The sequence below is a fragment of the Carya illinoinensis genome, chromosome 11, assembly GCF_018687715.1.
Source record: "Carya illinoinensis cultivar Pawnee chromosome 11, C.illinoinensisPawnee_v1, whole genome shotgun sequence".
Taxonomy (NCBI): Eukaryota; Viridiplantae; Streptophyta; class Magnoliopsida; order Fagales; family Juglandaceae; genus Carya; species Carya illinoinensis.
In genome coordinates this window covers 26,770,153-26,787,620 of record NC_056762.1, presented here as the reverse complement: position 1 = coordinate 26,787,620, position 17,468 = coordinate 26,770,153, and the positions used below count along the sequence as shown (strand labels likewise).

Sequence of the window (17,468 nt, the reverse complement as noted above, 5' to 3'; positions counted from 1 at the left end):
ACTCGTTCGTTTATGTTCGAGTCGACTCGTTAGCTCGAATCGATTAAAACTCATTCATATATTGATAAATATACATACCCCTATGCATGTATATATGTATTAGCTAATAATATAAGCATACCACTTTTATAATTAAATATATAATATGTATTCTAATTACTTATGTCTATATAGTAAATATACTTCATAGGTATATTTTATAATTTGTATAATAATTAGTCGATAAAATTTAATAATTTCATATACTAGTATGTGAGAACCATATATGAAATAGATATATGCTATCATATTAAGTGTATGTATTAATAATATATGTATGCATATAATATATTGCTATTTTGGATAAATATCAACTAGTTAGGTACTAATTATTTATAATTTTTTTAAAATTTTATAATTTAATAGAGGTTTTACTTGTTAGTTGTATAAATTCAATATTAGTTCTTTTTATTTATTTATTTAATTTATTAATTATTAAATCTTATTTAAAAAAAAAAACAATTCAAGCTCGAGCTCATCTCGACTCGAATTCGTTTGTAGGACGAGCTCGAGCTCGAGTTGTGATTTTAACTTATTGAGTCGAGTTCGAATAAAGATTTAAAAAAAAATCTCGAGCTCAGACTCAAACTTAAGCTCAAGTATTTTGAGTCGAGCCGAGCTCGAGAAGTCAAAAATCGGCTCGGCTCACTCGATTACAGCCGTACTTGGAGTCATACATACCATAAAGTTAGGGCAGTACATCCCATAAGGTCATGGTAGTACCATAGGAAGCCCGGAAGCGAAAAGTTCCAACACCATAACTTTGTAAGTTTGCACTCAATTGATTTGCTACTAAGCAAGGGCAATGTGGCAAAAAAGTGACCGGATCCGATTGACCAAGGGACAGGGCATAGATGCCATAAGGTTTGGGTAGTACCATGGCATGCCTACGAGTGAAAAGTTCCAACCTCATAACTTTCCAATCAACTTTACACTCATTTGGTTTACTACTAAGCAATTTATATTATAATATACATATATTATTTTATAATAATTTACTCATATTATTATATTATTGAATTTAACTATATAAGTTCTAGTTATATAAATATTTTAAAATATATGATTAGGATATAAATAAATACATATATTTTTGTAACATACGCATAATATTGTAGTTGGAATCAAATCAAATCAGAATCAGAGTTAGTCTAACGACACCTACCGACAATGAAAGCAGGTTTTCTACGGTTTTAGTATGGTGGGATCGACTCTAACGTTTCTTGAGTTATCGTAGACACTAGCCTGGTTCATGCGAAAGTCTAGGGCAACTTGGGCTTTTATTATTATCTTTTTAAAATAATTTTATAAAAGATTTTACAAATTTTCACAGATTGCATGTGAAAGTACATGTGGCATCTAGTCATCGATAACAGCATGGTATATATTTTTAACACAATATTAATTGAAATAATGAAAGCTGAAAGTACATATATAGAGAAAAAGCTTGAAAATTATAGATAAGAAGCATCATCTGTCCAAGTGGCAAGCACAAGGGAACTTGATATTTAACCCTACAGAGAAATGGAAAATAACCGATAACAATTATTTTTCATCAAAGTGTCCAATCTATATCCACGTGGCCGATGTCTCCATCACCAATCCTTGTACATTTTCTTCCTATAGCTTGAATGTAAAATAGAACAATTTCAATGAATGTAAATAAAAGGATCTGACATATAAAGTGGATATTAGCACTCAGAATCCTTGAAAGTACAACACACACCTAAGCAACACATAGGTTTAATAAATACTTAAAACAAACAGCAACAAAGCATACAACAAATTTATAAACATTTTGGGTTATACAAGATAACAATCCCCATTTCCCAATATATGTTTTTATTGAAACTACTCTTAATTTGTTGGAGGCTTTACCCACACTCCATCCTCGTCACAAGGGCACAAGGTGACCCTAGGGCATTTCACTTTCTCCAAGTAAACCATGGACGGAAACTTATCCTGCAATTCCTTCCAATCTGTCTTCAAGTCACTCAAGAACTTCAAGCATAGAGTCTTAACCGACTCTTGGGGTTCATTACCTAGGGTTTTGAGCATTCCTCCTTTGATGTAGAGTTTCTCTGGGCATAGAGATTTACTAGCTCCTACTAGCCAATATGGCATCTTTGGCTTAGGGAAACCCTGAAGACCCAATTTCTCCAAATCTTTAGGTGGGAGCAGAGCCTGCGAGGTTTGATCTACACTTGTCAATCCTTTTGTTCCATGACTGCCTTGCTTTGACTCCCATGCTATTGCCAGATTTCGAAGCTTTGGTAGTCCATGGAGAGTATCCAAGTCTGTTACCGTTGGGAAGTGGTTGCTGTTTGCAATGATAGATAGTTTCCACAGCTCTTTCAATCCTGCCAATTCTGCAAGGGCACCTCCTGAATCGCTGCTTGGTTCAGCAGCAATGACAAACCCCTTAAAGACTTGGAGTTTTGAGAGAGATGATATCCCCTTCGGCATGCGATCCAGAATATGACAATTAGAAACATCCAAGTATGTGAGGTTATGGAGAAGGGAAACATCATTTGGAAGTGCCTCCAGATTATGACATTCCTTGACATCCATGATTATCAAATTTTTGAGGCGGCCAATGGCATTTGGAATCTTGCTAATATTGGAGATCCCTTGAAGGCTAAGCAGCCTTAAGCCTTTCATACTCTTCAACCCACTCAAGAAATCATCGCTCTCCACTTCAATGTGATAGGCAGGGGATCTCAACCATCTACCCAGATAAAGAACTTTGACATTTTTCATCCTCGATAACCATTCCCCCCCCAGAATTGAATCTTTCTTCTTTGTCAACTGCTGCAAATTGAGATCTGGAAAAGGCTCACTAACATTGAATATCGTATCAATATTTTCCATCTTCCAATTTTCAGGTCGGTTCTCTGGTTGATACTTAATAATGCAAGCCCTGTTTGATTCCGAGATATTTGCAGTCAGAATTCCGTCGTTATTAAAAACAAAGAACTTGTTCCCTGAAAGTGCAATCACAGCAGACCGCACAAGGGGATGCATTCTATAGTTTTTAACTCTCCCTTTTCCCAGCTTTTCTGCAGGCTCGATTAAGCCCTTTTCCCTGAACTTGTCAAGAATTTCATCAACAAGTTCCTCTGGCGTTTTTTCATCTGTTTCTTTTTCCTCTGGTGTTTTTTCCTCAGTACTTGCAGTTTTTTTCAATAATTTCTCCTCTCCGACCCACCAATTTGTCAAAAGCCTCCTCTTCACCACTTCATTTTCAGAGAGCATAGCGATGCACGACAAAAAGAATTTATTTTCATCATCCATGGCTTCATAAATCGTCTGAATTTTGCTGTAAAAGGAGCTATTGGAAAAGCTTATACAATTGTGTGGGTGGAGTCGTCTATGGAAATCTTTATAGGCCTCGGACTCCTTTGGTGAACTGCTGTCTCCTCCGGAAGGTGTTTGAGCTGTCGTCATAACTCGCTTCCGATTTCACGAAGAATTGATTGATAGGACCTTCCTATCCGGATCAGTTTGTACAGATGATGGGGAACCACAAGGGGTTGGTGTCGTGGCTTTTAATCACGAGTGAGTCAACGAATGTTTTCTTCAGACTCGCCTTTTCTAGAGATCTTTCACTGCATCTTTCAGTTGATGTTGTTTTTCCCGTAGTTTGTGCAAACGAGATGAATGGCGCCCGCCGTTGTTTCTTCCATTGATGTTGTTCTTTGCCTCCCACTTTATCTGCTCAAGCAAAATATGTCTGCATGTGCAGCTTTGGGTGAAGCAATGGTGGGAACTGGGGAAGGCAAAGAGATGACAAATGAAACGGACTGAATGGGAAGGAAGAGAAGGCAAGACTTTTATCTTAAAAATTCGAGCTCGACGACACCCTCTTTTGGTTTTGATCCACCACCCACGAGTACCAACATACACTCGAGAAAAAGGAAAGGATTGGTAGGCAGTGAAGTACAAGAATAATGGCCTAGAGAAGCAACTTCTATTCTTGAAAAACAAAAGAAGAAGAACATCAAAACCGTGAGGAGGGAAAAGTATCCATTCAACGTGTTAATAGCTAAAGCAAGAAAACGATGGAGAGAAGGGGGGGCAGAGCATCTCAGCCAAAGAGCTCCTGTATTTATTCTTGGAGGATGAAGGAAGAGTTGAAGGACGGGAGAAAAAGAAAAGAAGAGGGAATGAAAAAGGGAAGGATAAAGAATTGGAATGACTTTATAACACCGTTTTATTCTTGGAGGTATCTTGTTTATTAGTGCTCTCTTATTTCTTAATATCGCGTTCAGTAAAAGGAAAATGCTATATACTTGGGGTGGGCAGTGGGTCACTCAAACCTAGCCTGCTTTCCCATCTAGCTTAGGGTTCCAAAATATTCACTTTTAGCATTGGAAAATGCTAGTTTGCCTCCTACTTACGGCTCAATGTTACCAATCAAGGTGGCATGCCACATCGCTACTTATTAAAAAAGAATATGGATTGAGAGAAGAGAAAACCTAACCTTATCCGCTCCTCCCCCTCCCTGGCCTCGAAAGATTTGTAATGTTTAATTAATCCTCATATGTTTCGGTATTGGAAAGTTGAGGAGAGTGTTAATGTTGTTTTGTTGTTTGGATGAGAGGACCGTGAGGTAACTGCAGCTGTGTGAGGTCAAAATATGGCGGTGTGAAGAGGCTGGAGCACCCTCGCTGGTAACTTGGTATGAGTGGCATTGCCGGTGGGTTGTGAAGCCCCTCTATTGGTGGCCTAGACCTACGGATGTCTCTGTTTTCAACAAAAAAAAAAAAAAAAAAATGAGAGAAAAAGCAACGGGTGTATGGTGTTGGGAGGAGGCCGAAAACCTCCTCTCATGCGTCCCTGCAGCAGTGGTGCAAAAGGCTGTTAAGCCCAGCAGTTGCAGCGATGTAATAATAATAATAATGAGGAGGAGGCCAACGGAACGAGAGGATGTAGGATATCACATCACCAATGCCTCCTCGCCATGATGAGTGGTGATGTCTCACACTAGCAATAGCAGGAGCAGTAGCAGCAAGGGGTTGAAAGCCTAATGCAACAGCGAGGAAAGGTAATAAAAAAAACCGAGGACCTATAATGTCCTAGTCCCACAGGGCCGGAGAGTTACTTCATATAACTTAAAACTCACATTTTATTAAAATATTTATAGACTCCAAAATTTAAAGTCATCAGAATACTATAATATCTCTTAATAAAATTTGCCAATCCTCAAAGATTTTCTATGAGTAATCCACTATACTTAAATAATCATCTCACACATGCTCCATAATCTTGATCTTTAACTGAATTATTCCAAAATCATTTGAAAGATATTTTGGAGAAAATGGGTGAGTTCTCAACAATTGAATAAGCAAAAGACATATACTAGTATATATAAACATGAGCATTTATAGATATCAGAATGCAGAATAGAACATTTTGCTTTTCTTTTTTAGAGTGTGGAAGCAGAAACATGTTATCAAAAATCAAAACGAAGTTTCACAAATATTCATATTCAAAAGTACTTTGGCATAATGTATCTTATTCATTATCATCATCAATCAAAACATCATATCAAATTAAAGGTCATGTTTAACCCATGTGGTAGGGTTGGGCATCTACGAATACCCAAGTAGGTGCATATCAGAATTGAAATAGATTACTACTATTCTTTCCAGTGGCAGGGCCATATGACATCACATGGAAACAGATACCAAGTACATCACCCGTGGTAGGGTCCCATAACTGAACAAAGCAGAGACAAAATCAAATTTAGAACCAGATAGTTATGTCAAAAAAATTTCAGATACAACATCTTATCAAAACAAAGTACTGACCAAAATTATATTATCTTCATATTCAAAAATAGTTTTATTAAGTCTTTTGACATAGAATAACTGACTACCAGCATACCAGAACATTATATCACATCAAAAGCTATGTTTAGCCCCCGTGATAGATTTGTGCAAATCTCGATAGTTAACTAAGTAGAAACAGAACGTGAATCTTCCCCTTATTTATTCTCGGAGTCCCAAGTGTGCACACAAGAAAGACCACCAGAAAAATCACTTTGTTTCTAAAGTGGGACTACCAGAAACAGAACAGTTGTTACCAATCCAAACAGAAGTCACTATTAGCACTCGTGGTAGGTCAAACAGATCACCATCCACAAACCACATCCAGATTCAGAATGTCATGACAAAAGTTTTCAAAAATCACATTATATCTTATCAGAGTACAAAAGATCTTCGGAACATAATAAAATAAAAATATAATTTATACACAAAATTTCATATTTGCTCTCTTTTGCACAGTTAGAAATTGAATGCCAGACAAATATAAGCTCATGTCTATACTAGTCATGACAAAAATACTTTTTCTTTCATCAAAGTTCATGAATGATGTCTAACAAATAACTAAAGTTGGTTTCATAATTCTTTTCATAACATATAATGCACATTTTTATAAATTAACCTCAGTTCATTTTATTTTTATACAAACTCTAGTATAAGAACTTGGCTTACCTGAACTTCTTAAATTTTCAGACTTTCCTCACAATAGTGCCAAAAGAACATCAATCATCACCTATAAAAAATTCATATAACCTGAGTAAATTATAGAAAATTCATGTAACCAGATTAAATTTTCAATTGAACATTTATCTCATATTTACACCTGAAATATTTAAATCTCCTTTTTTAATTCCTCAAAAATAAAAAATTCTCTTAACACCAAAAATATCACTACTTCCCAAATTTGATTCCATAAAGTTCCTCAACGCAATTACACGATAGATTTTGCTTCAAAAATTAGTCTTATAATATTATCCATGAAAACACGTGAACTTCTCACCAAAACTATTAAACCCAAATCACATATTATAACCAAAATATTACTAACCCAGGAATGATTTACGACCCAATCCAAAAACACACCAGTTGAACTTAGAATACCCATCCTTGTATGATCAACGCTGACCCACTAGGAGAAAAATGAGCCCAATTTAAGATCAAAACCACCATGAATAAAAGGCCCACCTTAATTCGATAACATCATACTGATTCATATCTACCATGAGTTGCCTAAGGGCATGGCCGTAAATTACTAATACTAGAATGTAAAATGTAAAAGTGACTCAAGGCAGCACAAAGTGTAGAACTAGAAGCATTCGAGCGGCAGCTTACCAACAAAAATAAAGCCCACCGTGTGAGAGAAATAATTCATGAGACTGCTTGTGGGTCTCCCTAGACGTAAGGACGTGGGAAGGCAACGTGGAGGCTGAGAGGTTCTAGGCATGGGAAATTGGAGAGAATCCTGAAATTGCTGGGGATGGTGCGGTAACTCTAGGCACTTGAGGATGAAGATGATTTACGTGCATGGGTCTAAATATATATAAGGCAGTGGGTTCAAGGAATTTTATCAAGAAGGGGACTCTAAAGTTGAAACCCTAGTTCGCTTGAAATTAGACACTCTAATAGGCTTGGGCTTCATAGATGAACTGGCCAAAAGTGACTCAAGGCAACACAAAGTGTAGAACTAGAAGTATTCGAGCGGCAGCTTACCAACAAAAATAAAGGCCACTATGTGAGAGAAATAATTCATGCGACTGCTTGTGGGTCTCCCTGGACGTAAGGACGTGGGAAGGTAACGTGGAGGCTGAGAGGTTCTAGGCATGGGAAATTGGAGAGGATCCTGAATTTGCTGGGTGTGGTGCAGTAACTCTAGGCACTTGAGGATGAAAATGATTTACGTGCATGGGTCTAAACATATTTAAGGCAGTGGGTTTGAGGAATTTTATCATAAAGGGGACTCTAAAGTTGAAACCCTAGTTCACTTGAAATTAGACACTCTAATAGGCTTGGACTTCATAGATAAACTGGCCAAAATCCTCATGTCCCAAAATAAATCCAATGCCCAATAATATCTTCAGGCCTTTAAAAGAAATTTTTTGTGCCAGGATCAAATTATTTAGGCCCACTCGATCCATGAATAATAAAATGACCTTTGTCCAATTATTGAGCCCAATAAAACCCACATACTCTGCCACCATAAATTTTTTGGCTCGTAGCCTATTCCAAAATTACTCGTTAAAACTAAAGTGAGCATTTCATACATATAAATCCCAAAATTTTTTAAAACAGCTTGACATTGGACCTGAGTGTTACAGGACTTCAGTGGCGGGAGAAGGTTGGGAATGCCTTACAAGCATCTCCTTGCCGGCGATGGCCATAGTTGTGTCGAAATAAAGGCTAGAGATCTCAGCTCGTGTGATAGCATTGCGAGGGTGACAAAGGAAAAAGAAATCAGTTTCATGTTTTGTTTTTTTTAATGTATAACTAGTCACGTCAAGCAGTAAGACTGAGCATCGCCTTCTTGCCCACATCATCCTCTAACTTTTCCTCACCTATGGTGATAAAACATTTAAAAACAGCTAAAATAAGTCGGATACTCAATAAGAACCACATCATGCAATAAACATAATCCAAAATATAGCGTTTAAAAAAAAAACATTTTTCTTTTGAAAACATGTGTGATCATATATAAAACATTAATGTAAAGAATTAAGAAATATTCCTTTACCTCAACTTCAAGCATAACCATTTATTCTTTCTTAACATCACTAACCTAACTTCCATTACCTTAACCTTATCATTATGACCCTTTACACACTGTTAACCCCGTGTATTAGGACTAACAACCCTTGTGATCAATGGTTCTTTTTAGAATGATCGGCTTAAGAACTTCAAACTTAAAAATGGGTCATCACTAGGCACATCCAATGATGTATTTCGACACTACCATCCGTCTCAACCTCATGGTACCTTCCTCATATGCCCAATTCATTAACCTCAAGCATTCATGCTTTCTTTCTGTTTTATTTACATGAACCTTTACCTTATTTTTCATAAACATTCATGCAACATCGTACTTTTTTTTTTATTAAACTGTAGTCTTCATTTCATTATAATAAGTGAAGAATACAAGGAGGGCAGTCCTCCACAAGCAGACAATCAATGGAGAGAGTCAAACTAAACTTGGCTAAACAATGAGCCATTTCATTAGCATTTCTATCTACATGCCTAACCAACCAGTTTTGGATGCTAGATAGGATAGTCTTAATATCCCTGACAAGAAGGCCAGTTGAGCTCCAGGATTCATTAGACTTCTTGATGGAGTTGATCACTATGAGGGAGTCCCTTTCAAGAATAACATGTTGGAGGCCCAACTCAACACACAAAGAAGCCGCTCTTAAGGTAGCTGCTGCTTCACCTAGGAGGGGGTCAGGAAAAAGGAGGATAGAAGGGCAAAGAGTGGTTGTGATTCTTCCTTCCCAATCCCTTATCACCACTCCAATTCCCACCCTACAATTTGCCTACCCAATCATACAACAGTCATGCAACTCTAACATTCTGTTATCATGCATTGGATTCAAACATTGAAAAGGGCGCTCTCAAAGATAGGGCTCATACATACATATATACTTTTGAGAATCATGCATTACATGCATATCTACTTTTCAAAATAGACTTTCATAATTAACTACAAAGAGATGTGTTGAAGAACATGATTATAGTGATTTACCTACATCCTTAAGTAATTTAAGCTAGTCTTTTCATTTCTTCAAACTTTTCAATGAAACCTATAATAATATAAGCAATCGTGTAAACTTTCTAAGTTATTATGCATTAGTGTGTTGTGCTTCATGCATGGATCTCTCGGTTGTCTCTTTTCCTTGCCTATTACTATTCCTACTTGGTAGTATGGTGTGCTTAGTTTCATGCTCATACTATACTCAATTTCTAAGGCTCATACTATACTTGGTTTAGGTCTATTAATGAAGTGAAATAGTTGGCTTCATGTTTGCAACATTCTCAAGTCTAGGGCTATTGACATGCTTGGTGTGAGGACTACATTGAAGTTGATAAAGAAGATACCCTTTCCACGTGCAAGGTGGAAGATGAGGTAGCAAGGCAAGTAGAGTGCATCTAGTCAAATGGAAGGGCAAGCGACACTATGTAGAAAGTCTTTCATACACGTTTAAGCACTAGACAGCTAAAGAAGGTTTGTTCAACAGCATGCGAAGAAGTGGTGAGCAGGACGTTGTAGATAGGTTGGCTGACACATCACAACGTTGGGTGATAAAGGACTTTTCAACCTATGCTAGGTAAGCAAGCACTGTTGTGGGGCCCCTTCCTCAATAAAGGTCCTGGTGAGGATCTATAGTGCCAAAAGTACCAGTCGATCGACAACACCCAAGATTCGGATCAAGATCAGGTGTACAATGTAACTGCAACGGACTAGTAAAGGTTAACTGCTAGTTGTACCAAAGTTTAAACCATAAATAGTATCATTCAAAAAACACCCAAATATCCATACGTCACTCCATTTCCAAAAATAGTAATACAAAATTGATTGTCTATTTTATATATTCAAACACAGCAAACCAAACACAATTGGTCGCGGGACTAACTAATACAACTCCAAAGAGACAATACAATTACTAATAACGAAGACATGCCTCTGTATCTATTGCTCGGCCGAGTTGGTCTATCTACTTTGGGTAACTCTCCTAGAGCTAACTCTGTATTAAAGTCTACAGTTTTGAAAAATGAAACCATTGGTAAGTTAAATAGCTATAACAAAACTACTGATTAAAGACAACATATGTGATAATATAATACACAATTTCATGTAAAAAGAACCATGAACATGTGCTATCATAACCCAGATTTTGTTTTAGGCCCAAGCCCATGTTGAGAAGCCCAAGTCCTAGTCATTCAAAACCCAAAGCCCAACCCGCATAAAAGAAGAAAAAGGACAATCAAGTCCTAAATGCGATGTTTATCCATGTGAGGATTTTTCGTTGCCACCCCAACCCTTCTCTGCCTGATGCCCCCTTCCCCTTTCCTCTTCATTTTGTACACATTCTCCTATTTTCCCTCTCCCCGTGTGCCTTATCTCTCAATAGTTACTCTCTCCATAATTGCTCTGTCCCTCCCTCCCCGTACCTCACTCCCTTTCCGATTCTCTCTTTGCCTCTCTCTTTTTCACTCTCTCTCCCTATCTTCAGTTCTGCTCTGTTGCTCTTTTTCCTGTTGTGCTAACACCGTCCAGCTCTGTCACTTCCATTCTTAGTGTCGTCCAACCCGGAGGCCAAGCCAGTAAGCTTTTCGTTCGTCCCTCCATCTCTTTTTCTCTTAACCATTGAACTACATCTCTCACTCTCCCTCTTGGTCTTACTGTCCTACGGTCCCCAAATGTTTCTCCCTTGCTGCAGTTTCACGTTGCGATGGCCACACCCAACACACACTACCATTGCCAAGCCACTACCCCATGAGCACATTGATGCCCCCAACCCTGTTTTGCACCACTAACGCTAGCGAGTCTCTAATGGTTATATGTTAGTATCTTGTTTTCCTCCCTCTTTCATATACTTTGTCTCACATGCTCTCTTAGTCACTCACTCACTCTCTCTCTCTCCCTCCACCAATTTTCCTTTTTCCACAGTCACACTCTTCTCTCTATTTGATCACAAAATCATTGCCAAGAGCCCCCGCGTCATCCTCCAAGCCACACCACCACCATTCTCGCTAACATTGGTAAGTTTTCTACAGCCTCAATCTGTGAATCTTTGCACTAATAAATTTATTTCTCTTTTGCATCAGTGATGTAAACTTGTGTCTTTTTTTTTTAAACTAATTCTGGAAAGAACTAATCACCAATTTCTTTCTTGCATCTTTCCTAGGTCAAGGCAACTATGTGAACTTCTGATTCAGTGAGGAAATTGTAGCAAGTGAGTATTTAAATTAAGACTTTTTGACCTAAAAATCACTACAAATACTCACTCACACATCACTTTTACAAAAGGGACATCATGAAGTCAAAAAGAAAGGATAAATGGGTAAAGTGATCATTGTATACTCAGAACACCTATTACACCTTCGCACTACACTTATGAAATTTTAAGCCGCTCCATCACTCGAATCCTAACTCTCTATGTTGTGTTTACAAACCCTATACTCTAGAAGGAATCAAATGGAATTGGAGAGGAATCGGTTGAGGGCACGGCAAAGGATGGGAGAATGGAAGTTAAAAGGCAGAGGAAACAGTATCAAGGGGCATCAAGTTTTGCTATGGGCATGTAAAGGAAAAGTTTGGGAAATTGGAGAGGGCGATCCGGAAGTTTAGGTTCTTCTTTCTTTAGATTTTGGAAAATGTTATTTCTCCTTGTTTTTAGATATAGGGATTCTAAGATGAAGGGGGAGTAATTTCCGAACCCTAAGTCATGGGAGACCTTCGAGCAATGTTTAATTTTAGGGGTTTTGATTCCTCGATTGTGTGAATCTGCATTTCTTTAAGTTTTTTTTTAACCCTAAATGAAACAAAGTATGGGATTTCTCATTTGTTTGATCCTTTGTTGATTGAAAGCATGATGGATGCTTGAATGGTGTGAACCCTATTCTTCTGAAAGTGTTTGATGATTCCAGGTTGATATGGAACTTACCGAGATTATCTACTATATTTTTGCTGTGCGTATGTGATACCCATCATCCGAATGTTTTGACCTTGACAAGGATGGAATTTGAGGAAAAAATGTGGGATGATGCAATTCCTTTGATTACTCCCTGTGAAAAGGTTGACCGAGACTTAGGCTCATTTACCAGAGAAATATTTCTTTATTGAATTCGTTTTGTTGCACTAAACCCAGTTTTTTTTTTTTTTTTTTTTTTTTTTTTTTTTTTTTTTTTAACTTCTTGAAATTACTTGATTTCACTATGTTAGCTTCTGGTAAAATCTTTAAGGAAGAAAGAGAATAACAAGCACAACTTTAATTTGGTTTACAAAAAAATTCTTTATGCACCTGGACTGTATCTTTATTAAGGAATTACCCACTGGGTCATTACTTAGTGACCAGGAGGGTGTTCTTGGGTAGATATCCCATCCATTTATATTCTTTTTAGTTCTGAAGTATAAATTGTCTTAATCCCTGTGAAATCGACCTTGGAGCCTCCACTACACATCAACTTCGCACCTCTTGCACTTGGGGGGTAATTAAATTGGAGAACTAACTTCAGTTCCAAGGGTAGCAATGGTTGGAGCACTCTTATCGCAGAGATAGAAAATTGGTCTTCCTTAACTCCTACATGTGTCGATACATATCTATGCAAACATCTTTACGGAGGAGATATTCCCAAGTACAACGTAATCCAAGAAGAAACCAACTAGTTGAAAGCCGAACTCAAAAGGTCCAATATATACTTTTATGCTCATCACCTTCGACTAGCATTTACTCCAGTAGTAACTAAACTCCTTATTACTCACCTCTGAAATCCACCAAATCATATCTGGAGTTGAGCATAATACTAGCTGATCTACCCAATCATACTCTTAACTTAGCTTTATCACTTATTGTACCATCCAATATAAGATATGACTTCCATTAGTTTGCTGGATCTATACCTTTAGAATCAACAAAAATCAATTTCTACAGTCTGTATCATCTATAAATTTAAATCATCTAAGAATCACATTCTAAAGTATATCAACCCTAGAACCTCAGGTTGATAATAATCATTTTTAATTCTACAAAATTGACTCCTCTAGAAATCATAGAGAGAATTCGCTTCTTAAAGTCTCCAGATTTATAACTTTCAATTTGATCAAACTTGCATACTAAGTCTGCAAAACCTAGATCATCAAACCTTACTATAATTCATTTTCTGAAAGTCCGTAATTCCAAAACCTTAAAACTCCATGGATTGGAACTATTACCTCAATTTATGACTTCCATCTTTGTCTTATGATCGAAGGGAGTGAATAGGTATATTGGACTACTTTATTTAACAAGCAATTAATCAATCAGATCACAAAAAAATAAAAAATAAAAAATAAAAAAATCAATACATCAGTTTTGGTAACGAAATAGAAACTCATTTGAATAATGTCTTCAAAATCTAAAACCACTGTAGGAGTAATATAAAATCCAATATAGAAATTGAGTTTACTACAACTAATTTAGAAACACTTACAAGACTCTTAACGTAATTAAATTTGTCTTCCAACATCACAAGTACCCTGCTAAATCTCTGCACCCTGACAGCTCCTGACCATCAGCCTTTCTATAGTTTCACCACGAGCACCAAATCTGTGGTGCCCCATTTCTCAATAAAGGACTTGGCGAGGACTTATGATGCCAATAGTGCTAGCCTATCGATCAACGCCCAAGGTTTGGTCAGAATTAGGTGGGTCTCATCTAGATGGAAGTGTACGTGTCAGGTTTCAAATGTAAAATCATAGCGGAAAAGATAGAGATTTAGTTGGTAAACTAAAACCTTGTAGTACTAAAAGTCTAAATCACATCATAGAAATAATTGTTGTTATTTCTCATTAATTCCAAACTTAGAAAATACATAAAACCCAAATACTTCATCCATCGCCTAATGGATAACAGATCAAATACAAGTGGTTGCCCCTTTGAAAGGACTATGTACAACTCAAAATGATACAATACTCCTACAACAGAGACCAGCCTTCATTCTTAGGGTTCAGGCATGGTTCTTCCCCAGGCATCACCCCTGGCCATAACTTTGCATCATAGTTTATGGCTCCAACGATGAAACCATAGGTAAATTAAGTAATTATGACAAAACTATTAATGAAAGATAATGCTCCTGATTATGCAATGAATAGTTCATGCAAACAGTGGAATGAAAATAATGGATCTGTAAACATGGGGATGAATCACCCTCTTGTGACACACACACACACACACACACACATACACATACATGGTAAGAAATCACCCTCCGAGGAGTTACTCTTTACGCAATGTATTTTAAAGCATGAATATTATTAAGCGGATGAACACCCTATGCTCCAATATGTAGAGTTCATAAACTCATATTGATTTTAGAGGCACAAACTTCATCACACAGTTGTTCTCACATAGAGATAACATGTTGCATAGGGTAATGTTTACCCGTCCAACCAACTCGAGGACACCAATACATGATACACCGGGTCATTTTGCATCCCGAATATTAGGTGAGGCCAACGCGATACCGCTCTATCCCAATTATCACGGGGAATTCTCCTTCCCGTGTGAAGCTTGTGGCAAAGTCTCAAAGGAATGGTTCGGGGAATTCTCCATCCCGTCCTATGGTGATCAACACACGTTAAGGATCTCTCATACAGAGATAACAGTTTCTCACACAAAGATATGATTTCTCACACAAAGATACGATTTTTTGCACAAAGATAAAAGTTTCTCACACAGAGTTAATAGTTTCTTATACAGAGATATGATTTCTCACACAAAAGTAATAGTTTTTCACATAGAGATATGATTTGGTGAAAACATTAAACACATTCAAAGTTTCAAAAAATAGTGATAAAAATTAGATTTATTGATGATGAGAAAGGAAAAGGTTACAGAATATGTAGATGACTCTTACATACAACATTCACTCCACATTTCTAAATATTGTTTTAGAAGCTAACCCGGCTCTCAGAGTAGGGATCGCTACTTCGCTGCTCCACTTTTTCCTTGTTTCCACTTAAGAATCTTGCTCCACAAGATCTTATGTGTTTAAAATCTCAAAGTGAGATTTAGTCCCATGTCTAGATCCCTTTTATAAGGCAGAACTGTCATTCGTCCTTCTGACAAACTTCTGACTCCAATTATACTTAGATAGGAGTTGGTAATAGCCCATTAGAAATTCAATGATAGAATTTCTATAGGTTTTAGGAACCTCGTGAAAACTCCATAAGTTTTTTACAAATTGACTAATCGCGCAGGTTTTGGTTTGTTAGCATAATTAGTGTTACCATTCACTGTGAGTCTAAAAATGTGATTTTATTTATTTGAGGTAGTTAGAAGTGTTAGAGTGCAAGATGGTTTACACCATTGAACTTAGATGATTATTTAAGATTTTGCAGCGCAATAAACTCATTTTCAATTTTTGGACGAAACGTTCGTTCGAAAACACATTTTGGTTATTTTGAGACACCTCAGAGTTGAATTTAAATAAATGATATCTACCATGAGGTTAGCATGTGTATTTAGCATTTTATAGTGCAAAGTTTATTTTTATTTTTCCTGGGGTGAATAGTAGCCTTGATAGTAGCATCAAGAACTGTGTTTTCAAAATCATAATGTGTAATGTCCAAATTAGGTTAGAGAAGTTTTATTTAGATACTTGGCAAGATCTTGACCACACTTGATGAATATTATTGGACACTTGACACCAACAGAAATCATGAGATGGAAATGTGAAGGAAATTAAGGTGTAAGATCACGCCACCCAAGGAAAACACAATTCCATCCAATCAAACATTTTGCGCCAAACTAGAGAGAGTTTAAACCCTAGAGAAATCCTAAATACTTAGAATCCAACTGAAACCCCAAAATCTTGGTTGAAACCGAAATTCTAAACAGTTTCCTCAAATGTCAAACTTGATTTCAAGCCCTAAATGGATCCAAATTCTAGTATTGTGTTTAATCACTTGATTAAATCACTTCCACATGCTATTTGTTAACTACGTGTTTCTTATACCTTTGGGTTGGGCTCCCAGCGGTCTGGGTCTTCTGCTTATGGGACTTGCAACAATGAGAAGGGATTAGGAAGTGTGGCCCTAGAGTGGCCCGGGTAGCTTCCGATGCCAAAGTCAGTAATGGCTTACTAAGGAGTAAGAAGAGAGTGAATGTAGAGTTTTAGCGGGAACATTTGATTAGAGGTACCTTATATACCTAGCCCAAAGGCTCAGATGGCCATACACTGCAGCCTGGGGGGAAGGGAAGTCTTCTCGGATCTCCCTCCGCCATATCGTCTTTAATGCAGCATGGCCCGCTAGGATCAGTCATTAATGTGGCGTGATTTTCTAGTGAACTCATTTAATGAGGCATGATCTCCTAGTGTTACTTTAAGTCCAGTCCTTTCCTCTTGGCGTGCTTCATTCTCCTTCCTCTGGCTGGGCTTTCCATGCTTCCCCTGTAACATCCCATCTTGGCCCAGATAGGTATACCCGATTAAGAGGGATCGTGGGTTCTTCCCAAGCTATTGGGAGGCTCTTGTGGGTTTGGGTTGGGCCATTTCGGGCTATCTAGAATACAAAGAACCTACCTGATGTTGGGCTTAGGCTTGCCCTCATGGGTCTTAAGCCCCCAACGAAAATATCCTTAACAGTTACTCTGCCAATTCTCATCGGTTTAGACAAATGGAAATTTCTTTTGCCCTATTTAGTATTTCCAATTATTCCTTTCGCCGGTGTGGCGTATTCCTTGTGGGCCTCATTCCAAAAGGGCCTGAGCTATCGTAGGCTCTTCTTTCTTCACCTCCCATTGCTTCCTCTCAGCTTTCTCCCAGGTGTAGCCTTTGGTTTGGGCCTTTCCCTTCTTGTCTACTCACTCTAGCTCTTGTCGCCTAGGTTCAGCCAAGCTACAGAGAGTATCC

At 37.6% G+C, this 17,468-nt stretch overlaps 1 protein-coding gene across 1 annotated transcript; it reads right to left on the bottom strand.

Moving 5' to 3' along the window:
- Positions 1-1,896: 1,896 nt before the first annotated feature.
- On the bottom strand, positions 1,897-3,486 carry LOC122282334 (disease resistance RPP13-like protein 4). Its single transcript, XM_043094295.1, has one exon. It carries the CDS (start codon positions 3,484-3,486, stop codon positions 1,897-1,899), a length of 1,590 nt encoding a protein of 529 aa, XP_042950229.1.
- Positions 3,487-17,468: the final 13,982 nt, after the last annotated feature.